The sequence below is a fragment of the Schistocerca serialis genome, chromosome 2, assembly GCF_023864345.2.
Source record: "Schistocerca serialis cubense isolate TAMUIC-IGC-003099 chromosome 2, iqSchSeri2.2, whole genome shotgun sequence".
NCBI classification, from domain to species: Eukaryota; Metazoa; Arthropoda; class Insecta; order Orthoptera; family Acrididae; genus Schistocerca; species Schistocerca serialis.
The window spans coordinates 22263280-22289817 of NC_064639.1; the positions used below are offsets into that span (position 1 = coordinate 22263280).

At 42.9% G+C, this 26538-nt stretch overlaps 1 protein-coding gene across 1 annotated transcript in view; it reads right to left on the minus strand.

Annotated features, from left to right (window-relative positions):
- The window catches only part of LOC126458638 (uncharacterized protein K02A2.6-like), a 410463-nt gene extending 393525 nt beyond the window's left edge, over nucleotides 1-16938 (minus strand). Inside the window, exon 1 of the mRNA XM_050095806.1 lies at nucleotides 15825-16938. Coding sequence (XP_049951763.1) covers nucleotides 15825-16757 — 933 coding nt within the window. The 5' untranslated portion in view covers nucleotides 16758-16938. The remainder of the gene's footprint in view (nucleotides 1-15824) is intronic.
- Nucleotides 16939-26538: the final 9600 nt, after the last annotated feature.

Genomic DNA, 26538 nt, shown 5'->3' on the forward strand with positions numbered 1-26538 from the left:
TGTTACATCGTCAATGTGATGGTCCAAGGAATACATTGAACCTGCAGTGGTGAATTGGAAACTAATACTGGTCTCACAGGGAATGCTCAAAGCACCGACTGTAAGAAGAGTCTCCATTCTTGTACTTAAGGCGGCATTGCACCTTTTGTATTATATTCCGATGCGATTTCTGTGTTTCATCGTCAATGTGAATATCCAAGGATTACATTGAACCTGGAGTGGTGTATCGGAAACAAATACTGGTCTCACAGTGAAAGCTCAAAGCACCGACTGTAAGAAGAGTCTCTATTCTTGTACTTAAGTGGTCATTGTGCCCTTTGTATTTAATTCCGATTCGATTTCTGTGTTTCATCGTCAAAGTGAAGGTCCTAGGAATACATTGAACGTGCTGAGGTCTATCGGAAACTAATACTGGTCTCACAGGGAATGCTGAAAGCACCGACCGTAAGAATAGTCTCTATTCTTGGACTTACGCGGCAGTTTGCCTTTTGTATTTCATTCCGATGCGATTTCTGTGTTTCATCGTCAATGTGAAGGTCCAAGGAATACATTGAACCTGGAGTGGTGTATCGGAAACTAATTCTGGTCTCACAGGGAATGCTCAAAGCACCGACTGTAAGAAGAGTCTCTATTCTTGTACTTAATGCGGCATTGTGCCTTTTGTATTTAATTCCGATGCGATTTCTGTGTTTCATCGTCAATGTGAAGGTCCAAGGAATACATTGAATCTGCAGTGGTGTATCGGAAACTAATACTGGTCTCACAGGGAATGCTCAATGCACCGACTGAAAGAAGAGTCTCTATACTTGTTCTTAAAGCGACATTGTGCCTTTTGTATTTAACTCCGATGCGATATCTGTGTTTCATCGTCAATGTGAAGGTCCTAGGAATACATTGAACCTGCTGAGGTGTAGTGGAAACTAATACTGGTCTCACAGGAAATGCTGAAACACCGACTGTAAGAAGAGTCTCTATTCTTGTACATAAGACGGCATTGTGCCTTTTGTATTTAATTCCGATGCGATTTCTGTGTTTCATCGTCAATGTGAAGGTGCAAGGAATACATTGAACTTGCAGTGGTGTATCGGAATGTAATACTGGTCTCACAGGGAATGCTCACAGCACCGATTGTAAGAAGAGTTTCTATTCTTGTACTTAAGGCGGCATTGCGCATTTTGTATTTAATTCCGATGCGATTTCTGTGTTTCATCGTCAATATGAAGGTCCAAGATATACATTGTACCTGCAGTGGTGTATCGGAAAATAATACTGGTCTCACAGGGAGTGCTCAAAGCACCGAGTGTAAGAAGAGTCTCTATTCTTGTACTTAAGGCGGCATTGCGCCTTTTGTATTTAATTCCGATGCGATATCTGTGTTTCATCGTCAATGTGAACGTCCAAGGAATACATTGAACCTGCAGTGGTGTATAGGAAACTAATACAGCTCTCACAGGGAATGCTCATAGCACCGACTGTAAGAAGAGTCTCTATTCTTGACCTTAAGACGGCATTGTGCCAATTGTATTTAATTCGGATGCGATTTCTGTGTTTCATCGTCAATGTGAAGCTCCAAGGAATACATTGAACCTGCAGTGGTGTATCAGAAACTAATACTGGCCTCACAGGGAATGGTCAAAGCAACGACTGTAAGAAGAGTCTCCATTCTAGTACTTAAGGCGGCATTGCGCCTTTTGTATTTAATTCCGATGCGATTTCTGTGTTTCATCGTCAAAGTGAAGGTCCAAGGAATACATTGAACCTTCAGTATTGTATCGGAAACTAATGCTGGTCTCACAGGGAATGCTCATGGCACCGACTGTAAGTAGAGCCTTTATTCTTGTACTGATGACGGCATTGCGCCTTTTGTACCTAATTCCGATGCGATTTCTGTGTTTCATCGTCAATGTGAAGGTCCAAGGAATACATTGAACCTGCAGTGGTGTATCAGAAAGTAATACTGGTCTCACAGGGAAAGCTCAAAGCACCGACTGAAAGAAGAGTCTCTATTCTTGTGCTTAAGGCGGCATTGCGCCTTTTGTATTTAATTCCGATGCGATTTCTGTGTTTCATCGTCAATGTGAAGGTCCAAGGAATACATTGAACCTGCAGTGGTGTATCGGAAACTAATACTGGTCTCATAGGGAATGCTCAAGGAACCGACAGTAAGAAGACTCTATATTCTTGTACTTAAGGCGGCATTGTGACTTCTGTATTTAACTCCGATGCGATTTCTGTGTTTCATCGTCAATGTAAAGGTCCAAGGAATACATTGAACTTGCAGTGGGGTATCAGAAACTAATACTGGTCTCACAGGGAATGCTCAAACACCGACTGTGAGAAGATTTTCTATTCTTGTACTTACGGCGGCATTGTGCCTTTTGTGTTTAATTCAGATTCGATTTCTGTGTTTCATCGTCAATGTGAAGGTCCTAGGAATACATTGAACCTGCTGAGGTGTATCGGAAACTAATACTGGTCTCACAGGGAATGCTGAAAGCACCAACTGTAAGAAGGGTCTCTATACTTGTACTTACGCGGCAGTTCGCCTTTTGTATTTCATTCCGATGCGATTTCTGTGTTTCATCGTCAATGTGAATGTCCAAGGATTACATTGAACCTGGAGTGGTGTATCGGAAACAAATACTGGTGTCACAGGGAATGCTCAAAGCACCGACTGTAAGAAGAGTCTCTATTCTTGTACTTAAGGCGTCATTGTGCCTTTTGTATTTAATTCCGATGCGATTTCTGTGTTTCATCGTCAATGTGAGGGTCCAACGAATACATTGAACCGGCAGTGGTGTATCAGTTACTAATACTGGTCTCAAAGGGAATGCTCAAAGCACCGACTGTAAGAAGAGTCTCTGTTCTTGTACTTAATTCGGCATTGCGTCTTTTGTATTTAATTCCGATGCGATTTCTGTGTTTCATCGTCTATGTGAAGGTCCAAGGAATACATTGAACCTGCAGTGGTGTATCGGAAACTAATACTGGTCTTACAGGGAATGCTCATAGCACCGACTGTAAGAAGAGTCTCTATTCTTGTACTTAAGACGGCATTGTGCCTTTTGTATTTAATGCCGATGCGATTTCTGTGTTTCATCGTCAATGTGAGGGTCCAACGAATACATTGAACCGGCAGTGGTGTATCAGTTACTAATACTGGTCTCAAAGGGAATGCTCAAAGCACCGACTGTAAGAAGAGTCCCTATTCTTGTACTTAAGGCGGCTTTGCGCCTTTTGTATTTAATTCCGATGCGATATCTGTGTTTCATCGTCAATGTGAAGGTCCAAGGAATACATTGAACCTGCAGTGTCGTATCGGAAACTAATACTGGTCTCACAGGGAGTGCTCAAAGCACCGAGTGTAAGAAGGGTCTCTATACTTGTACTTAAGGCGGCATTGCACCCTTTGTATTAAATTCCGATGCGATTTCTGTGTTTCATCGTCAATGTGATGGTCCAAGGAATACATTGAACCGGCAGTGGTGTATCGGAAACTAATACTGGTCTCACAGGGAATGCTCAAAGCACCGACTGTAAGAAGAGTCTCTATTCTTGTACTTAAGACGGCAATGTGCCTTTTGTATTTAATGCCGATGCGATTTCTGTGTTTCATCGTCAATGTGAGGGTCCAAGGAATACATTGAACCGGCAGTGGTGTATCAGTTACTAATACTGGTCTCAAAGGGAATGCTCAAAGCACCGACTGTAAAAAGAGTCCCTATTCTTGTACTTAAGGCGGCTTTGCGCCTTTTGTATTTAATTCCGATGCGATATCTGTGTTTCATCGTCAATGAGAAGGTCCAAGGAATACATTGAACCTGCAGTGGCGTATCGGAAACTAATACTGGTCTCACAGGGAGTGCTCAAAGCACCGAGTGTAAGAAGAGTCTCTATTCTTGTACTTAAGGCGGCATTGCACCTTTTGTATTAAATTCTGATGCGATTTCTGTGTTTCATCGTCAATGTGATGGTCCAAGGAATACATTGAACCGGCAGTGGTGTATCGGAAACTAATACTGGTCTCACAGGGAATGCTCAAAGCACCGCCTGTAAGAAGAGTCTCTATTCTTGTTCTTATGACGGCATTGTGCCTTTTGTAATTAATTCCGATGCGATTTCTGTGTTTCAACGTCAATGTGAAGGTCCAAGGATTACATTGAACCTGCAGTGGTGTATCGGAAACTAATACTGGTCTCACAGGGAATGCTCAAATCACCGACTGTAAGAAGAGTCTCTATTCTTGTTCTTATGACGGCATTGTGCCTTTTGTAATTAATTCCGATGCGATTTCTGTGTTTCATCGTCAATCTGAAGGTCCAAGGATTACAGTGAACCTGCAGTGGTGTATCAGAAACTAATACTGGTCTCACAGGGAATGCTCAAAGCACCGACTGTAAGAAGAGTCTCTATTCTTGTACTTAAGGCGGCATTGCGCCTTTTGTATTTAATTCCGATGCGATATCTGTGCTTCATCGTCAATGTGAAGGTCCAAGGCATATATTGAACCTGCAGTGGTGTATCGGAAACTAATACAGGTCTCACAGGGAATGCTCATTGCACCGACTGTAAGAAGAGTCTCTATTTTTGTACTTAAGACGGCATTGTGCCAATTGTATTTAATTAGGATGCGATATCTGTGTTTCATCGTCAATGTGAAGGTCCAAGGAATACATTGAACCTGCAGTGGTGTATCAGAAACTAATACTGGTCTCACAGGGAATGCTCAAAGCACCGACTGTAAGAAGAGTCTTTATTCTTGTACTTAAGGCGGCATTGCGCCTTTTGTATTTAATTCCGATGCGATTTCTGTGTTTCATCGTCAATGTGAAGGTCCAATGAATATATTGAACCTGCAGTGGTGTATCGGAAACTAATACTGGTCTCACAGGGAATGCTCATGGCACCGACTGTAAGAAGAGTCTCTATTCTTGTACTTAAGGCGGCAATGTGCCATTTGTTTTTAATTCCGATGCGATTTCTGTGTTTCATCGTCAATGTGAAGGTCCGAGGAATACATTGAACCTGCAGTGGTGTATCGGAAACAAATACTGGTCTCACAGGGAATGCTCAAAGCAACGACTGTAAGAGGAGTCTCTATTCTTGTACTTAAGGTGGCATTGCACCTTTTGCATTTAATTAACATGCGATTTCTGGGTTTCATCGTCAATGTGAATGTCCAAGGAATACATTGAACCTGCAGTGGTGTATCGGAAACTAATACTGGTCTCACAGGGAATGCTGAAAGCACCAACTGTAAGAAGAGCCTTTATTCTTGTACTGATGACGGCATTGTGCCTTTTGTACTTAATTCCGTGCGATTTCTGTATTTCATCGTCAATGTGAAGGTCCAAGGAATACATTGAACCTGCAGTGGTGAATCAGAAAGTAATACTGGTCTCACAGGGAATGCTCAAAGCACTGACTGTAAGAAGAGTCTCTATTCTTGTACTTAAGGCTGCATTGCGCCTTTTGTATTTAATTCCGATGCTATTTCTGTGTTTCATCGTCAATGTGAAGGTCCAAGGAATACATTGAAACTGCAGTGGTGTATCTGAAACTAATACTGGTCTCACAGGGAATGCTCAAAGCACCGACTGTAAGAAGAGTCTCCATTCTAGTACTTAAGGCGGCATTGCGCCTTTTGTATTTAATTCCGATGCGATTTCTGTGTTTCATCGTCAAAGTGAAGGTCCAAGGAATACATTGAACCTTCAGTATTGTATCGGAAACTAATGCTGGTCTCACAGGGAATGCTCATGGCACCGACTGTAAGTAGAGCCTTTATTCTTGTACTGATGACGGCATTGCGCCTTTTGTACCTAATTCCGATGCGATTTCTGTGTTTCATCGTCAATGTGAAGGTCCAAGGAATACATTGAACCTGCAGTGGTGTATCGGAAACAAATACTGCTCTCACAGGGAAAGCTCAAAGCACCGACTGAAAGAAGAGTCTCTATTCTTGTGCTTAAGGCGGCATTGCGCCTTTTGTATTTAATTCCGATGCGATTTCTGTGTTTCATCGTCAATGTGAAGGTCCAAGGAATACATTGAACCTGCAGTGGTGTATCGGAAACTAATACTGGTCTCATAGGGAATGCTCAAGGAACCGACAGTAAGAAGACTCTATATTCTTGTACTTAAGGCGGCATTGTGCCTTCTATATTTAACTCCGATGCGATTTCTGTGTTTCATCGTCAATGTAAAGGTCCAAGGAATACATTGAACTTGCAGTGGGGTATCAGAAACTAATACTGGTCTCACAGGGAATGCTCAAAGCACCGACTGTGAGAAGATTTTCTATTCTTGTACTTACGGCGGCATTGTGCCTTTTGTGTTTAATTCAGATTCGATTTCTGTGTTTCATCGTCAATGTGAAGGTCCTAGGAATACATTGAACCTGCTGAGGTGTATCGGAAACTAATACTGGTCTCACAGGGAATGCTGAAAGCACCGACTGTAAGAAGGGTCTCTATACTTGTACTTACGCGGCAGTTCGCCTTTTGTATTTCATTCCGATGCGATTTCTGTGTTTCATCGTCAATGTGAATGTCCAAGGATTACATTGAACCTGGAGTGGTGTATCGGAAACAAATACTGGTGTCACAGGGAATGCTCAAAGCACCGACTGTAAGAAGAGTCTCTATTCTTGTACTTAAGGCGTCATTGTGCCTTTTGTATTTAATTCCGATGCGATTTCTGTGTTTCATCTTCGATGTGAAGGTCCTAGGAATACATTGAACCTGCTGAGGTGTATCGGAAACTAATACTGGTCTCACAGGGAATGCTCAAAGCACCGACTGTAAGAAGAGTCTCTATTCTTGTACTTACGCGGCAGTTTGCCTTTTGTATTTCATTCCGATGCAATTTCTGTGTTTCATCGTCAATGGGAATTTCCAAGGAATACATTGAACCTGGGTTTGTGTATCGGAAACTAATACTGGTCTCACAGGGAATGCTCAAAGCACCGACTGTAAGAAGAGTCTCTCTTCTTGTACTTACGCGGAAGTTTGCCTTTTGTATTTCATTCCGATGCGATTTCTGTGTTTCATCGTCAATGTGAAGGTCCAAGGAATACATTGAACCTGGAGTGGTGTATCGGAAACTAATTCTGGTCTCACAGGGAATGCTCAAATCACCGACTGTAAGAAGAGTCTCTATTCTTGTACTTAAGGCGACATTGTGCCTTTTGTATTTAATTCCGATGCTATTTCTGTGTTTCATCGTCAATGTGAAGGTCCTAGGAATACATTGAACCTGCTGAGGTGTATCGGAAACTAATACTGGTCTCACAGGGAATGCTGAAAGCACCGACAATAAGAATAGTCTCTATTCTTGTACTTATGCGGCAGTTTGCCTTTTATATTTCATTCCGATGCGATTTCTGTGTTTCATCGTCAATGTGAAGGTCCAAGGAATACATTGAACCTGGAGTGGTGTATCGGAAAATAATTCTGGTCTCACAGGGAATGCTCAAAGCACCGACTGTAAGAAGAGTCTCTATTCTTGTACTTAATGCGGCATTGTGCCTTTTGTATTTAATTCCGATGCGATTTCTATGTTTCATCGTCAATGTGAAGGTCCTAGGAATACATTGAACCTGCTGAGGTGTATCGGAAACTAATACTGGTCTCACAGGGAATGCTGAAAGCACCGACTGTAAGAAGAGTCTCTATTCTTGTACTTAAGACGGCATTGTGCCTTTTGTATTTAATTCCGATGCGATTTCTGTGTTTCATCGTCAATGTGAAGGTCCAAGGAATACATTGAACCTGCAGTGGTGTATCGGAATCTAATACTGGTCTCACAGGGAATGCTCAAAGCACCGATTGTAAGAAGAGTCTCTGTTCTTGTACTTAATTCGGCATTGCGCCTTTTGTATTTAATTCCGATGCGATTTCTGTGTTTCATCGTCTATGTGAAGGTCCAAGGAATACATTGAACCTGCAGTGGTGTATCGGAAACTAATACTGGTCTTACAGGGAATGCTCATAGCACCGACTGTAAGAAGAGTCTCTATTCTTGTACTTAAGACGGCATTGTGCCTTTTGTATTTAATGCCGATGCGATTTCTGTGTTTCATCGTCAATGTGAGGGTCCAACGAATACATTGAACCGGCAGTGGTGTATCAGTTACTAATACTGGTCTCAAAGGGAATGCTCAAAGCACCGACTGTAAGAAGAGTCCCTATTCTTGTACTTAAGGCGGCTTTGCGCCTTTTGTATTTAATTCCGATGCGATATCTGTGTTTCATCGTCAATGTGAAGGTCCAAGGAATACATTGAACCTGCAGTGGCGTATCGGAAACTAATACTGGTCTCACAGGGAGTGCTCAAAGCACCGAGTGTAAGAAGGGTCTCTATTCTTGTACTTAAGGCGGCATTGCACCTTTTGTATTAAATTGCGATGCGATTTCTGTGTTTCATCGTCAATGTGATGGTCCAAGGAATACATTGAACCGGCAGTGGTGTATCGGAAACTAATACTGGTCTCACAGGGAATGCTCAAAGCACCGACTGTAAGAAGAGTCTCTATTCTTGTACTTAAGACGGCAATGTGCCTTTTGTATTTAATGCCGATGCGATTTCTGTGTTTCATCGTCAATGTGAGGGTCCAAGGAATACATTGAACCGGCAGTGGTGTATCAGTTACTAATACTGGTCTCAAAGGGAATGCTCAAAGCACCGACTGTAAGAAGAGTCCCTATTCTTGTACTTAAGGCGGCTTTGCGCCTTTTGTATTTAATTCCGATGCGATATCTGTGTTTCATCGTCAATGAGAAGGTCCAAGGAATACATTGAACCTGCAGTGGCGTATCGGAAACTAATACTGGTCTCACAGGGAGTGCTCAAAGCACCGAGTGTAAGAAGAGTCTCTATTCTTGTACTTAAGGCGGCATTGCACCTTTTGTATTAAATTCTGATGCGATTTCTGTGTTTCATCGTCAATGTGATGGTCCAAGGAATACATTGAACCGGCAGTGGTGTATCGGAAACTAATACTGGTCTCACAGGGAATGCTCAAAGCACCGACTGTAAGAAGAGTCTCTATTCTTGTTCTTATGACGGCATTGTGCCTTTTGTAATTAATTCCGATGCGATTTCTGTGTTTCAACGTCAATGTGAAGGTCCAAGGATTACATTGAACCTGCAGTGGTGTATCGGAAACTAATACTGGTCTCACAGGGAATGCTCAAATCACCGACTGTAAGAAGAGTCTCTATTCTTGTTCTTATGACGGCATTGTGCCTTTTGTAATTAATTCCGATGCGATTTCTGTGTTTCATCGCCAATCTGAAGGTCCAAGGATTACAGTGAACCTGCAGTGGTGTATCAGAAACTAATACTGGTCTCACAGGGAATGCTCAAAGCACCGACTGTAAGAAGAGTCTCTATTCTTGTACTTAAGGCGGCATTGCGCCTTTTGTATTTAATTCCGATGCGATATCTGAGGTTCATCGTCAATGTGAAGGTCCAAGGCATATATTGAACCTGCAGTGGTGTATCGGAAACTAATACAGGTCTCACAGGGAATGCTCATTGCACCGACTGTAAGAAGAGTCTCTATTTTTGTACTTAAGACGGCATTGTGCCGATTGTATTTAATTAGGATGCGATATCTGTGTTTCATCGTCAATGTGAAGGTCCAAGGAATACATTGAACCTGCAGTGGTGTATCAGAAACTAATACTGGTCTCACAGGGAATGCTCAAAGCACCGACTGTAAGAAGAGTCTTTATTCTTGTACTTAAGGCGGCATTGCGCCTTTTGTATTTAATTCCGATGCGATTTCTGTGTTTCATCGTCAATGTGAAGGTCCAAGGAATACATTGAAACTGCAGTGGTGTATCTGAAACTAATACTGGTCTCACAGGGAATGCTCAAAGCACCGACTGTAAGAAGAGTCTCTATTCTTGTACTTAAGGCTGCATTGCGCCTTTTGTATTTAATTCCGATGCTATTTCTGTGTTTCATCGTCAATGTGAAGGTCCAAGGAATATATTGAACCTGCAGTGGTGTATCGGAAACTAATACAGGTCTCACAGGGAATGCTCATAGCACCGACTGTAAGAAGAGTCTCTATTTTTGTACTTAAGGCGGCAATGTGCCATTTGTTTTTAATTCCGATGCGATTTCTGTGTTTCATCGTCAATGTGAAGGTCCGAGGAATACATTGAACCTGCAGTGGTGTATCGGAAACAAATACTGGTCTCACAGGGAATGCTCAAAGCAACGACTGTAAGAGGAGTCTCTATTCTTGTACTTAAGGTGGCATTGCACCTTTTGCATTTAATTAAGATGCGATTTCTGGGTTTCATCGTCAATGTGAATGTCCAAGGAATACATTGAACCTGCAGTGGTGTATCGGAAACTAATACTGGTCTCACAGGGAATGCTGAAAGCACCAACTGTAAGAAGAGCCTTTATTCTTGTACTGATGACGGCATTGTGCCTTTTGTACTTAATTCCGTGCGATTTCTGTATTTCATCGTCAATGTGAAGGTCCAAGGAATACATTGAACCTGCAGTGGTGAATCAGAAAGTAATACTGGTCTCACAGGGAATGCTCAAAGCACTGACTGTAAGAAGAGTCTCTATTCTTGTACTTAAGGCTGCATTGCGCCTTTTGTATTTAATTCCGATGCTATTTCTGTGTTTCATCGTCAATGTGAAGGTCCAAGGAATACATTGAAACTGCAGTGGTGTATCTGAAACTAATACTGGTCTCACAGGGAATGCTCAAAGCACCGACTGTAAGAAGAGTCTCTATTCTTGTACTTAAGGCTGCATTGCGCCTTTTGTATTTAATTCCGATGCTATTTCTGTGTTTCATCGTCAATGTGAAGGTCCAAGGAATATATTGAACCTGCAGTGGTGTATCGGAAACTAATACAGGTCTCACAGGGAATGCTCATAGCACCGACTGTAAGAAGAGTCTCTATTTTTGTACTTAAGACGGCATTGTGCCAATTGTATTTAATTCGGATGCGATATCTGTGTTTCATCGTCAATGTGAAGGTCCAAGGAATACATTGAAACTGCAGTGGTGTATCAGAAACTAATACTGGCCTCACAGGGAATGCTCAGAGCACCGACTGTAAGAAGAGTCTTTATTCTTGTACTTAAGGCGGCATTGCGCCTTTTGTATTTAATTCCGATGCGATTTCTGTGTTTCATCGTCAATGTGAAGATCCAATGAATATATTGAACCTGCAGTGGTGTATCGGACACTAATACTGGTCTCACAGGGAATGCTCATGGCACCGACTGTAAGAAGAGTCTCTATTCTTGTACTTAAGGCGGCAATGTGCCATTTGTTTTTAATTCCGATGCGATTTCTGTGTTTCATCGTCAATGTGAAGGTCCAAGGAATACATTGAAGCTGCAGTGGTGTATCGGAAACAAATACTGGTCTCACAGGGAATGCTCAAAGCAACGACTGTAAGAGGAGTCTCTATTCTTGTACTTAAGGTGGCATTGCACATTTGCATTTAATTAAGATGCGATTTCTGGGTTTCATCGTCAATGTGAATGTCCAAGGAATACATTGAACCTGCAGTGGTGTATCGGAAACTAATACTGGTCTCACAGGGAATGCTGAAAGCACCAACTGTAAGAAGAGCCTTTATTCTTGTACTGATGACGGCATTGTGCCTTTTGTACTTAATTCCGTGCGATTTCTGTATTTCATCGTCAATGTGAAGGTCCAAGGAATACATTGAACCTGCAGTGGTGAATCAGAAAGTAATACTGGTCTCACAGGGAATGCTCAAAGCACTGACTGTAAGAAGAGTCTCTATTCTTGTGCTTAAGGCGGCATTGCGCCTTTTCAATTTATTTCCTATGCGATTTCTGTGTTTCATCGTCAATATGAAGGTCCAAGGAATACATTGAAACTGCAGTGGTGTATCTGAAACTAATACTGGTCTCACAGGGAATGCTCAAAGCACCGACTGTAAGAAGAGTCTCTATTCTTGTACTTAAGGCTGCATTGCGATTTTTGTATTTAATTCCGATGCTATTTCTGTGTTTCATCGTCAATGTGAAGGTCCAAGGAATTCATTGAACCTGCAGTGGTGTATCGGAAACTAATACTGGTCTCATAGGGAATGCTCAAGGCACCGACAGTAAGAAGAGTCTATATTCTTGTATTTAAGGCGGCATTGTGCCTTCTGTATTTAACTCCGATGCGATTTCTGTGTTTCATCGACAATGTAAAGGTCCAAGGAATACATTGAACCTACAGTGGTTTATCAGAAACTAATACTGGTCTCACAGGGAATGCTCAAAGCACCGACTGTGAGAAGATTTTCTATTCTTGTACTTAAGGCGGCATTGCGCTTTTTTTATTTAATTCAGATGCGATTTCTGTGTTTCATCGTCAATGTGAAGGTCGAAGGAACACATTGAACCTAAAGTGGTGTATCGGAAACTAATACTGGTCTCACAGGGAATGCTCAAAGTTCCGACTGTAAGAAGAGTCACAATTCTTGTACTTAAGGCGGCATTGTGCCTTTTGTATTTAATTCCGATGCGATTTCTGTGTTTCATCGTCAATGTGAAGGTCCAAGGAATACATTGAACCTGCAGTGGTGTATCGGAAACAAATACTGGTTTCGCAGGGAATGCTCAAATCACCGACTGTAAGAAGAGTTTCTATTCTTGCACTCAAGGCGGCATTGTGCCTTTTGTATTTAATTCCGATGTAATTTCAGTGTTCCATCGTCAATGAGTATGTCCAAGGAATACATTGAACCTGCAGTGGTGTATCGGAAACTAATACTGGTCTCACAGGGAATGCTCAAAGCATCGACTGTAAGAAGGGTCTCTATTCTTGTGCTTAAGGCGGCATTGCGCCTTTTCAATTTATTTCCTATGCCATTTCTGTGTTTCAACGTCAATATGAAGGTCCAAGGAATACATTGAAACTGCAGTGGTGTATCGGAAACTAATACTGGTCTCACAGGGAATGCTCAAAGCACCGACTGTAAGAAGAGTCTCTATTCTTGTACTTAAGGCGGCATTGTGCCTTTTTTATTTAATTCCGATGCAATTTCTGTGTTTTATCGTCAATGTGAAGGACCAAGGAATACATTGAACCGGCAGTGGTGTATCGGAAACTAATACTGGTCTCACAGGAAAGGATCAAAGCACAGACTCTAAGAAGTCTCACTCTTCTTGCACTTACGGCGGAATTATTCGTTTTGTATTTAATTCCGATGTAATTTCAGTGTTTCATCGTCAATGTATATGTCCAAAGAATACACTGAACCTGCAGTGGTGTATCGGCAACTAATACTGGTCTCACAGGGAATGCTCAAAGCACCGACTGTAAGAAGAGTCTCTATTCCTGTACTTAAGGCGGCATTGTGCCTTTTGTGTTTAATTCCGATGCGATTTCTGTGTTTCATCGTCAATGTGTATGTCCAAGGAATACTTTGAACCTGCAGTGGTGTATCGGAAAATAATTCTGGTCTCACAGGGAATGCTTAAAGCACCGACTGTATGAAGAGTCTCTATTCTTGTACTGAAGGCGGCATTGAGCATTTTGTATTTAATTCCGATGAGATTTCAGTGTTTCATCGTCAAAGTGAAGGTCCAAGGAATACATTGCACCTGCAGTGGTGTATCGGAAACTAAAACTATTCTCACACGAAAGGATCAAATCACAGACTCTAAGAACTCTCACCCTGCTTGCACTTAAGACGGCATTGTGCCTTTTGTATTTAATTCCGATGTAATTTCGGTGTTTCATCGTCAATGTGTATGTCCAAGGAATACATTGAACCTGCAGTGGTGTATCGGAAACTAATACTGGTCTCACAGGGAATGCTCAAAGCATCGACTGTAAGAAGCGTCTCTATTCTTGTACTTAGGGTTTACTGTATCCCTTGGACCTTCTTGTAGACGACGAAACACAGACATTGCATCGGGATTAAGTACAAAGGTCTCAATGTCGACTTAAGTACAAGACGACTGACTCTTCTTACATCCTATGATTTGAACCTCTCCTGTAAGACCAGTTTTAGATTCCGATGCTTCACTTCAGGTTTACTGTATCCCTTGGACCTTCTTATTGACGATGAAACACATATATTGCATCGGAATTAGATTCAAAAGGCCCAATGCCGACTTAAGAGCAAGAAGACTTACTCTTCTTACTGTCTATGTTTTGAACCTCTCCTGTGACACCAGTTTAATATTCCGATGCTTCACTTCAGGTTTACTGTATCCCTTGGACCTTCTTATTGACGATGAAACACAGCAATTGTATCGGAATTAACTACAAAAGGAACAATGCCGACATAAATACAAGAAGACTGACTCTTCGTACTGTCTATGTTTTGAACCTTTCCTGTGAGACCAGTTTTAGATTCCGATGCTTCACATCGGGTTTACTGTATCCCTTGGACGTTCTTATTGACGATCAACACAGAAATAGCAACGGAATAAAATACTAAACCCAAAATGTCGACGTAAGTACAGGGAGACTGAATCTTCTTACTGTCTATGTTTTGAACCTTTTGTTGTGTCGGTAGCTGGGCCGACACCGTGAAGTTTAGATGGCTGAAAATGAACTCTAGACTAACGCTGTAGCCGATAGGGCACGCACGGCTAAAGCAGACGGGCGTGAAGTCTGGAACATGAGAACTTATAAATGAATAAGAAGAAAAGTATGTAGATGCTTATTACTTATCTTTTATTTAGTCCTTGGAATACATCTCTCTTGAATACTCGTAAGCTATAGGCACTGATACAATTGGCGCCTTGCTAGTTCGTAGCCATTAACTTAGCTGATGGCTATTCTGTCTCTCGGCTAATGAGAGAGAAAGGCTTCGTACATCTGGTCGGTAGCTAGGTTCTCATACAACTGGGCGGTAGCTTGGTTCTCGTACAACTGGGGGTGAGTGCTCTCTCGTATCACGAGACCTGCCTTGGTGGTGGCGCTAGGTCTGCGATCACAGTGGCGACACGCGGGTCCGACATGTACTACATGGACCGCGGCCGATTTAAGCTACCACCTAGCAAGTGTGGTGTCTGGCGGTGACACCACATTCCTCCCCCGCAAATCGGCGAACGGCCGTGTGATAAGGCTTCCGCCCGCCGTGGGGAGGACCACATGTTGACGTATGCGATGAGGTGGGGAGCCTAACAACAGGCGAGGCTGTGCCACCCGCACCCGGCCATACGGTCCGAGGGGAGCTAGGAAACGCCTGAAAAACTAGTCCAGGGTGCACGTCAACATGCGGCGTATGCGCCCGTAAAGAGACAGGAGTGACCGAAGGATCAACCTCCATTGCGTCGGGGTAGCCGACGCGCGATGACGTCACGTGGTCCGGAGCGGGCGGGAGTTCCATGGCGGAGGACAGCTGGTCACGGGAAGCGATCGGCGGCGCGTGACCCTGGGAGGCGCTTGGCGGCTGCAACGAAGCGTCGAATGCGGGCGGCGCCGGCGGGAGAAGAAGCGGCGGCGGCGGCGGCGGCTGCTGCTGCGGCGGCGGCGGCGCGTCGCCATGGGGCAAAATGGAAGGCATCGTCGGTAACACCTGGGGATGAGGCGAGCCAGTAGATGGGTCCCCAGGGCGCTGACCGGACGGCACCGTCGCTGAAAGCAGACGGGGAGCGGCAGAACCCGAGCGACGACAGAGGCGCAGCTGATTGAGATGCCGACGCACCTCACCAGAGGCCCCCAAAACCAAATACATCGCGCGGCCGAGGCAGCGAAGAATGCGCCCTGCGAGCCAACGCCGTGAACCTCGATAGTTGCGATAAAACACAACGTCGCCTGGAGCAAAAGCTGGAGTCTGCCGCTGCACAGGAACCTGATGCGGCGGATGCAGCAAAGACATCAAGGTGCGATGAGGACGACCGTGGAGCAACTCAGCCGGCGAGCGACCATCTCGGGGCTGAGAGCGATACGAAGACAAAAAGAGCAACAATGCGTCCTCCCGAGAATGCGACTCCTTCAATTTCAACATCTGTGACTTGAAAGTCCGGACCAATCGTTCAGCGGCACCGTTGGACTGAGGCGAAAACGGCGCGGATGTCAGATGTTGAATACCATTGGCCTGGCAGAATGACTGAAATTCTGCGGACATGAATTGTGGGCCATTGTCGGAAACAATAGTCTGCGGAAGACCTTCAATGCAAAAGATAGCAGACAACGCTTGGATGGTGGCGGAGGACGTCGTGGAAGACATCCGGACAACAAAAGGAAAATTACTGAAGGCGTCGACCAGAACTAACCATCGAGCATTCCAGAATGGACCAGCAAAATCAATGTGCAAGCGTTGCCAAGGGGAAGTGGCTTTTGGCCACGCAAAGACTTTCCGCGGCGGTGCGGACTGTTGTTCGGCACACGCCGGGCACGAAGAACACATATTCGTAATCGCAGCATCGATTCCGAACCAAGTACAGTGCTGACGAGCAAGTTGTTTCGTTCGCACTATACCCCAATGTCCTTGGTGAAGAAGCCGTAAAACAGAGGATTGTAACGAACGTGGGACCACGACTCTGGACTGATCATTATCAGAACGCAACAACAAAACACCACGTCGAACAAAAAGTCTCTCCTTGTGAGCAAAAAATCGGCGAACCAACGGATCCTCGATCCGAGACTTTGACAAAGGCCATTGCGTAGCAACAAAACGTAAAACAGTAGCAAGGACAGGGTCAGCAGCTGTGGCTGTAGCGACACGACGAAAATCAATCGGAAACGATTCGACCACTTCATCGGTTTCCGAATCAATGAACATGCAAGCGAGTTCGGAAGAATCGAATGCTTTATCCTCAGCAACAGGCAAACGGGACAACGCATCGGCGTTTCCGTGCGTAGCAGTGGACCGATACAAGATATCGTAGCGGTACTGCGAGAGGAAAATAGACCAGCGAATGAATTTCTGCGCTGTACGTGGAGGTACAGGCTTGGTCGGATGAAAAAGCGATGTCAAAGGTTTGTGGTCTGGGATGATGGTAACGTGACGACCATACAAGAAATCATGGAACTTAGTAACACCAAACACGAGAGCCAAAGCTTCTTTCTCTATGTGTGAATAATTTCGTTGCGCAGACGACAGCAATTTGGACGCAAAGGCAATAGGGCGATCATGGGAGCCAACTTTGTGCGCAAGCACAGCACCGATCCCGAAATCCGATGCATCTACCATCAACAAAAGGGGTTTCCGGGGATCGAATGGCGTAAGGCAAGTATTAGAAAGCAACGCCGATTTCCACTGGCGAAAGGCGCGTTCGCATTCCGTCGTCCAGAGAACGGAACACCATTACGGCGTAAGCGATGAAGCGGAGCTGAAATGAAAGAGGCATTGCGCACATTCACTCACACCTTGTGAATCTACATTGTTCAATGTTCTTGCGACCTCCTGACGCAATGCGTGGCGAACATTGCGCGCTCTGAAAAATTTCGGTTGCGCGTTTCCTTCCAGTTCCAAATGTGCTTCATTGTTTTTAGCGCAACCTAAGCCCGGTGCAAAAATGTCTGCAAATTCGTCACACAGCCGAGAAACTCTGTCTGTAGGCACAGTCTGATTCACTGATAGGACCTGATTTACAATAGACATGTTAAACAACTGAAACAAGTCTAGACCAAATAAGTTCGCTGCAGAAGAAGAACGAAGAACGTAAAATGACACAAGTTTTGTTTGTCCCTTGTATGTTGCAAGAAGGCTGCACTGTCCTAACACAGGAATTGTCTGTCCGGAATATGTAGTTAGCTTAACATTTGCGGAACGCAACGGAGGTTTGCCCAGTTGTTTGTACGTGTCATGATTGAGCAATGAAACTGCAGCTCCGGTATCGAGCTGGAATGGTATCACTTTGCCTTCAAAGTCTAAGTCCACAAAAAGTTTATTGTCCTGCTGACGACAAGAGCGACTGTTTTGTGCAATTTGAATAGACACTGGTACAGAATCACTTGCTAATTGACGTGATTGCCGGCGACGTCGACGCACAGTTTTTGTGGGACGAACACAGTTACTGTTAGAGAAAGTGTCACTGGACGAAGCGGAATTAACGACATGAATGTCCATAGGCGAAGGTCCACGAGCCTGAGTGTCCTGGGTTCGATTCCGGCGCGAAGCAAAGGGCCTGGAATGATTGTGATTGTCTGATCTGAGCTTTTTCTGGCAAACACTTTGAACATGTCCTTTCTTATTGCAGAAAAAGCAAATAGCTTGGCGTGACGGGCAATGTTCACGCGAATGTCTAGTAGCACACCGCGGGCATGATTTCACGGCATTTGTGGGCTGGCGCGGCACACCTGGCTTAGCACGCGGCGGTCGCTGTGTCGACGTGCGCAAGGCCCGGTTACCGGGCCGCGCAGCGCGTCCAGCGGGCCGGTTAATGTTACACACGGCTGGCGAAGTTTCAAAAGATTCCTGAGCACAGTCAAGTGTGTCCTGTCTATCCAATATGTCTATCACTTGTTGAAGGGAGGGATTAACTAGTTTCAAAATTTGCTCCCGTATGCGAACATCAGAATCGTTCTGTGCAATTGCATCACGCACCATTGTATCTGAATAAGAAAGACCACAGTCACATTCAAAGGCACAGTCCCTAGTAAGTCCTTGCAATGTTGCTACCCACTCCCTATTAGTTTGACCGGCCGTACGTTTTGTACGAAAGAACGTATACCGTTTTGCAACCACATTAACTGTTTCTTTGAAATAGGCATCTAATGCAGACAAAATTTCCTCGTATGACAGAGTTGCTACGTCTCGTCGGGGAAACAATTTCACTATCACACGGTATGTGGACACACCGACACAAGAAAGCAAAAACGGCTGCCGCTCATTACCTTGAATTCTGTAGGCAGCAAGGTGGAAGCTGAACTGGCGAGACCACTCTTGCCAGGTCTCATCGGCTGCCACGTATGGTCGAAAGGGAGGCGCAACAGCGTTTAGTGGCAGCGGGAGCGAAGAAGCGGCGGCGGCCGCATCGGTTTGAATGGTACGTTGACCCTGGACGAGCTGTCCAAGGGCATCCAGTAACGCCTGCGTCTGCTGATTCTGCAAGCGATAAAATTCGGACAGTACATCTGGAGAATGTGGCGAAGCCATGACACAATTAAATGCAAGCAATCAGAAAACACTGTAAATCGTCGCCAATGTTGTAAACGAATTAATACAAACTCTTTTGCTCGTCGCCAATAAATGTTGTGTCGGTAGCTGGGCCGACACCGTGAAGTTTAGATGGCTGAAAATGAACTCTAGACTAACGCTGTAGCCGATAGGGCACGCACGGCTAAAGCAGACGGGCGTGAAGTCTGGAACATGAGAACTTATAAATGAATAAGAAGAAAAGTATGTAGATGCTTATTACTTATCTTTTATTTAGTCCTTGGAATACATCTCTCTTGAATACTCGTAAGCTATAGGCACTGATACAATTGGCGCCTTGCTAGTTCGTAGCCATTAACTTAGCTGATGGCTATTCTGTCTCTCGGCTAATGAGAGAGAAAGGCTTCGTACATCTGGTCGGTAGCTAGGTTCTCATACAACTGGGCGGTAACTTGGTTCTCGTACAACTGGGGGCGAGTGCTCTCTCGTGTCACGAGACCTGCCTTGGTGGTGGCGCTAGGTCTGCGATCACAGTGGCGACACGCGGGTCCGACATGTACTACATGGACCGCGGCCGATTTAAGCTACCACCTAGCAAGTGTGGTGTCTGGCGGTGACACCACACCTTTCCTGTGAGACCTGTTTTAGATTCCGATGCTTTACCTCAGGTTTACTGTCTCCCTTTTACCTTCTTATTGACGATGAAACACAGAAATTGCATCGGAATTAAATACAAAAGGCACAATGGCGACTTAAGGACAAGATGACTGACTCTTCTTACATCTTATGTTTTGAGCCTTTTCTGTGAGACAAGTTCCAGATTCCGATGCTTCACTTCAGGTGTAGTGTATCACTTGAATCTTCTTATTGACGATGAAACACAGAAATTGCATCGGAATTAAATCGAAATTGCACAATGCCGGCCTTAGTACTACAAGACTGACTCTTCTTACTGTCTATGTTTTGAACCTTTCGTGTAAGACCAATTTTAGATTCCGATGCTTCACTTCAGGTTTACTGTATCACTTGGACCTTCTTACTAACGATGAAACACAGAAATTGCATCGGAATTAAATACAAAAGCTCAAAGCCTACTTAAGTACAAGATGACGAGCTCTTCTTACTGTCTATGTTTTGAGCCTTTCCTGTGATATGAGTTTTGGATTCCGATGCTTCACTTCAGGTTTACCGCATCCCTTGAACCTTCTTATTGACGATGAAACACAGAGATTGCATCGGAATGAAATACAAAAGGCACAATGCCGACTTATGTACAAGATGACTGACTCCTATTACATTGTATGATTTGAGCCTTTCCTCTGAGACCAGTTATAGATATCGATGATTCACTTCAGGTTTACTGTATCCCTTGGATCTTCTTATTGACGATGAAACACAGAAATTGCATCGGAATTGAATACAAAACGCACAATGCTGACTTAAGTACAGGAGGACTGACTTTACTTACATTCTATTAATTGAGCCTTTCCTGTGAGACAAGTTTTAGATATCAATGCTTCACTGCAGGTTTACTGTATCCCCTGGAACTTCTTTTTGACGATAAAACACAGAAATTGCAACGGATTGAATACAAATGGCACAATGCCGACTGAAGTACAAGATGACTGACTCTTCTTACATTCTATGAATTTAGCCTTTCCTGTGGGACCAGTTCCAGATACCGATGCTTCACTTCAGGTATACTGTATCCCTTGGACATTCCTATTGACGAAGAAACACAGAAATTGCATCACAATTAGATTCAAAAGGCACAATGCCGACTTAAGTGCAAGAAGACTGACTCTTTTTATTGTCTATGTTTTGAACCTTTCCTGTGGGACCAGCTTCATATTCCGATGCCTCACTTCAGGTTTACTGTATCCCTTGGACCTTCTTATTGACGATGAAACACAGAAATTGCATCGGAATTAACTACAAAAGGTACAATGCCGACATAAATACACGAAGACTGACACTTCTTACTGTCTATGTTTTGAACCTTCCCTGTGAGACCAGTTTTAGATTCCGATGCTTCACTTCAGGTTTACTGTATCCCTTGGACCTTCCTATTGGCGATGAAACACAGAAATTGCATCGGAATTAAATACAAAAGGCACAATGCCGACTTAAGTACAAGAAGACTGACTCTTCTTACATTCTATGATTTGAGCCCTTCCTGTGAGACCAGGTTTAGATTCCGATGCTTCACTTCAGGTTTACTGTATCCCTTGGACCTTCTAATAGACGATGAAACACAGAAATTGCATCGGGATTAAATACAAAAGGCACGATTCCGACTTAAATACAAGGAGACTGACTCTTCTTACTGTCTATGCTTTGAACCTCTCCTGTGAGACCAGTTTTAGATTCCGATACTTCACTTCAGGTTTACTGTATCTGTTTGACCTTCTTATAGACGATGAAATACAGAAATTACATCGGAATTAAATACAAAAGGCACAATGCCGACTTAAGTTCAAGGAGACTGACTCTTCTTACTGTCTATGTATTGAACATTTCCTGTGAGTCCCGTTTTAGATTCCGATTCTTCACTTCAGATTTACTGTATCCCTTGGATCTTCTTATTGACGATGAAACACAGAAATTACATCGGAATTAAATACAAAAGGCACAATGACGACTTAAGTACTTGAAGACTGACTCTTCTTACATTCCGTGATTGGAACTTTTCCTGTCATACCAGTTTTAGGTTCTGATGCTTCACTTCAGGTTTACTGTGTTCCTTGGACCTTCTTATTCACGATGAAACACAGAAATTGCATCGGAATTGAATACAAAACGCACAATGCCGACTTAAGTACAGGAGGACTGACTCTACTTACATTCTATTAATTGAGCCTTTCCTGTGAGACAAGTTTTAGATATCAATGCTTCACTGCAGGTTTACTGTATCCGTTGGGCCTTCTTTTTGACAATAAAACATAGAAATTGCAACGGATTGAATACAAAAGGCACAATGCCGACTGAAGTACAAGATGACTGACTCTTACTACATTCTATGATTTTAGCCTTTCCTGTGTGACCAGTTCCAGATACCGATGCTTCACTTCAGGTGTACTGTATCCCTTGGACTTTCTTATTGACGAAGAAACACAGAAATTGCATCGGAATTAAGTCCGAATTGTGCCGTTTGTATTTAAGTAGAATAAGAAAGACTCCTCATAATGTCTATGTTTTGTACCTTTCCTGTGAGACCAGTTTTAGATTCCGATGCTTCACTACAGGTTTCCTGTTTCCCTTGGACCTACTTATTGACGGTGAAGCACAGAAATTGCATCGGAATTACATACAAACGGCACAATGCCAACTTAAGTACAAGAAGACTGACTCTCCTTACATCCAATGATTTGAACCTCTCCTGTAAGACCAGTTTTAGATTCCGATGCTTCACTTCAGGTTTACTGTATCCCTTGGACCTTCTTATTGACGATGAAACACATATATTGCATCGGAATTAGATTCAAAACGCCCAATGCCGACTTAAGAGCAAGAAGACTGACTCTTCTTACTGTCTATGCTTTGAACCTCTCCTGGGAGACCAGTTTCATATTCCGATGCTTCACTTCAGGTTTACTGTATCCCTTGGACCTTCTTATTGACGATGAAACACAGCAATTGTATCGGAATTAACTACAAAAGGAACAATGCCGACATGAATACAAGAAGACTGTCTCTTCTTACTGTCTATGTTTTGAACCTCTCCTGTGAGACCAGTTTTAGATTCCGATGCTTCACTTCAGGTTTACTCTATCAGTTTGACCTTCTTATAGACAATGAAACACAGAAATTACATCGGAATTAAATACAAAAGGCACAATGCCGACTTAAGTACAAGAAGACTAACTCTTCTTACTGTCTATGTTAGAACCTTTCCTGTGAGAATTGTTTTACATTCCGATGCTTCACTTCAGGTTTACTGTATCCCTTTGACGTTCTAATTGATGATGAAACACAGAAATTGCATCGGAATTAAATACAAAAGGCACAATGCCGACTTAAGTACAAGAAGACTGACTCTTCTTCCTTTCTAAGATTTGAACCTTTCCTGTGAGAACAGCTTTAGATTCCGATGCTTCATTCAGGTTTAATGTATCCGTTGGAAATTTCTTATTGACGATGAAACACAGAAATTGCATCGGAATTAAATACAAAACGCACAATGCCGACTTAAGTACAAGAAGACTGACTCTTCTTACTGACTATGTTTTGAACCTTTACTGTGAGACCAGTTTTAGATTCCGATGCTTCACTTCAGGTTTACTGTATCCCTTGGACCTTCTTATTGACGATGAAATACAGAAATTGCATCGGATTTACATACAACAGGCATAATGCCGACTTAAGTACAAAAAGACAGACTCTTCTTACTGTCTATGTTTTGAACCTTTCCTGTGAGACCAGTTTTAGATTCCGATTCTTCATTATAGGTTTACTGTATCCCTTGGACCTTCTTATTGATGATGAAACACAGAAATAGCATCGGAATTAAATTCAAAAGGCACAATGGCGACTTAAGTACAAGAGGAATGACTTTTCTTACTGTCTATGATTTGAACCTTTCCTGTGAGACCAGTTTTAGATTCCGATGCTTCACATCAGGTTTACTGTATCCCTTGGACGTTCTTATTGTCGATCAACACAGAAATAGCATCGGAATAAAATACTAAAACCAAAATGTCGACATAAGTACAGGGAGACTGAATCTTCTTACTGTCTATGTTTTGAACCTTTCCTGTGAGACCTGTTTTAGATTCCGATGCTTTACTTCAGGCTTACTGGCTCCCCTTTTACCTTCTTATTGACGATGAAACACAGAAATTGCATCGGAATTAAATACAAAAGGCACAATGGCGACTTAAGTACAAGATGACTGACTCTTCTTACATCTTATGTTTTGAGCTTATTCTGTGAGACAAGTTCCAGATTCCGATGCTTCACTTCAGGTGTAGTGTATCACTTGGACCTTCTTATTGACGATGAAACACAGAATTTGCATCGGAATTGAATCGAAATGGCACAATGCCGACGTAAGTACAAGAAGACTGACTCTTCTTACTGTCTATGTTTTGAACCTTTCGTGTAAGACCAATTTTAGATTCCGATGCTTCACTTCAGGTTTACTGTATCCCTTGGACCTTCTTATTGACGGTGAAACTCATATATTGCATCGGAATTAGATTCAAAACGCCCAATGCCGACTTAAGAGCAAGAAGACTGACTCTTCTTACTGTCTATGTTTTGAACCTCTCCTGGGAGACCAGTTTCATATTCCGATGCTTCACTTCAGGTTTACTGTATCCCTTGGACCTTCTTATTGACGATGAAACACATAAATTGCACCGTAATTAAATACAAAAATCACAATGCCGACTTAAGTACAAGAAGACTGACTCTTCTTACTGTCTATGTTTTGAGCCTTTCCTGTGAGACCAATTTTAGATTCCGATGCTTCACTTCAGGTTTACTGTATCACTTGGACCTTCTTACTGACGATGAAACACAGAAATTGCATCGGAATGAAATACAAAAGGCACAATGCCGACTTATGTACAAGATGACTGACTCCTATTACATTCTATGATTTGAGCCTTTCCTCTGAGACCAGTTATAGATATCGATGCTTCACTTCAGGTTTACTGTATCCCTTTGACCATCTTATTGACGATGAAACACAGAAATGGCATCGGAATTAAATACAAAAGGCACAATGCCGATTTAGTACCGGAGGTTGACTCTTCTTACATTCTATGATTTGAACCTTTCCTGTGATACCAGGTTTAGATTCCGATGCATTACTTCAGGTTTACTGAATCCCTTAGACCTTCTTATTGACGATGAAACAAAGATATTGCATCGGAATTAAATACAACAGGCAGAACGCCGACTTAAGTACAAGAAGACGGAATCTTCTTACTGTCTATCTTTTGAAGCTTTCCTGTAAGACCAATTTTAGATTCCGATTCTTCACTTCAGGTGTACTGTATCCCTTGGACCTCCCTATTGACGATGAAACACATAAATTGCACCGTAATTAAATACAAAAATCACAATGCCGACTTAAGTACAAGAAGACTGACTCTTCTTACTGTCTATGTTTTGAGCCTTTCCTGTTAGACCAGTTTTTGAATCCGATGCTTCACTTCAGGTTTACTGTATACCTTTGACTTCCTTATTGACGATGAAACACAGAAATTACATAGGAATTCAATACAAAAGGCACAATGCCGACTTAAGTACTAGAGGATTGACTCTTCTTACATTCCACGATTTTAGCTTTTCGTGTGAGACCAGTTTTAGATATCGATGCTTCACTTCAGGTTTACTGTATCCCTTTTACTTCCTTATTGACGATGAAACACAGAAATAGCATCGGAATTCAATACATAAGGCACAATGCGACTTAAGTACTAGAGGATTGCCTCTTCTTACATTCTATGATTTTAGCTTTTCGTGTGAGACCAGTTTTAGATATCGATGCTTCACTTCATGTTTACTGTATCCCTTGGCCCTCCTTTTTGACGAAGAAACACAGAATTTGCATCGGAATTAATTACAAAAGGCACAATGCCGACTTAAGTACAAGAGGACTGACTCTTCTTACTGTCTATGTTTTGAACCTTTCCTGTGCGACCAGTTTTAGAATCCGATGCTTCACTTCAGGTTTACTGTATCCCATGGACCTTCTTATTCACGATGAAACACAGAAATTGCATCGGAATTAAATACAAAAGGCACAATGCTGACTTAGGTACACGAAGACTGACTCTTCTTACTGTCCATGTTTTGAACCTCTCCTGTGAGACGTGTTTTAGATTCCGATGCTTCACTTCAGGTTTACTGTATCCCTTAGACCCTCTTATTGACGTTCAAACACAGAAATTGCATCGGGATTAAACACAAAAGGCATAATGCCGACTTAAGTACAACAAGACTGACACTTCTTACATTCTATGTGTTGAACCTTTCCTGTGAGACCAGTTTTAGATGCCGATGATTCACTTCAGGTGTACTGTATCCCTTGGACCTTCTTATTGAGGATGAAACACATATATTGCATCGGAATTAAATACAAAAGGCACAAAGCCGTCTTAAGTACAAGAAGACTGACTCTTCTTACTGTCTATGTTTTAAACCTTTCCTGTGAGACCAGTTATAGATTCCGACGCCTCACTTCAGATTTACTGTATCCCTTGGACCTTATTATTGACGATAAAACACAGAAATTGCATCGCAATTAGATGCAAAAGGCACAATGCCTACTTAAGTACAAGAAGACTGACTCTTCTTATTGTCTATGTTTTGAGCCTTTCCCGTGAGACCAGTTATAGATTCAGACGCTTCACTTCAGATTTACTATATCCCTTGGACCTTCTTTTTGACGATAAAACACAGAAATTGTAACGGAATTGAATACAAAAGGCACAATGCCGATTTTAGTACA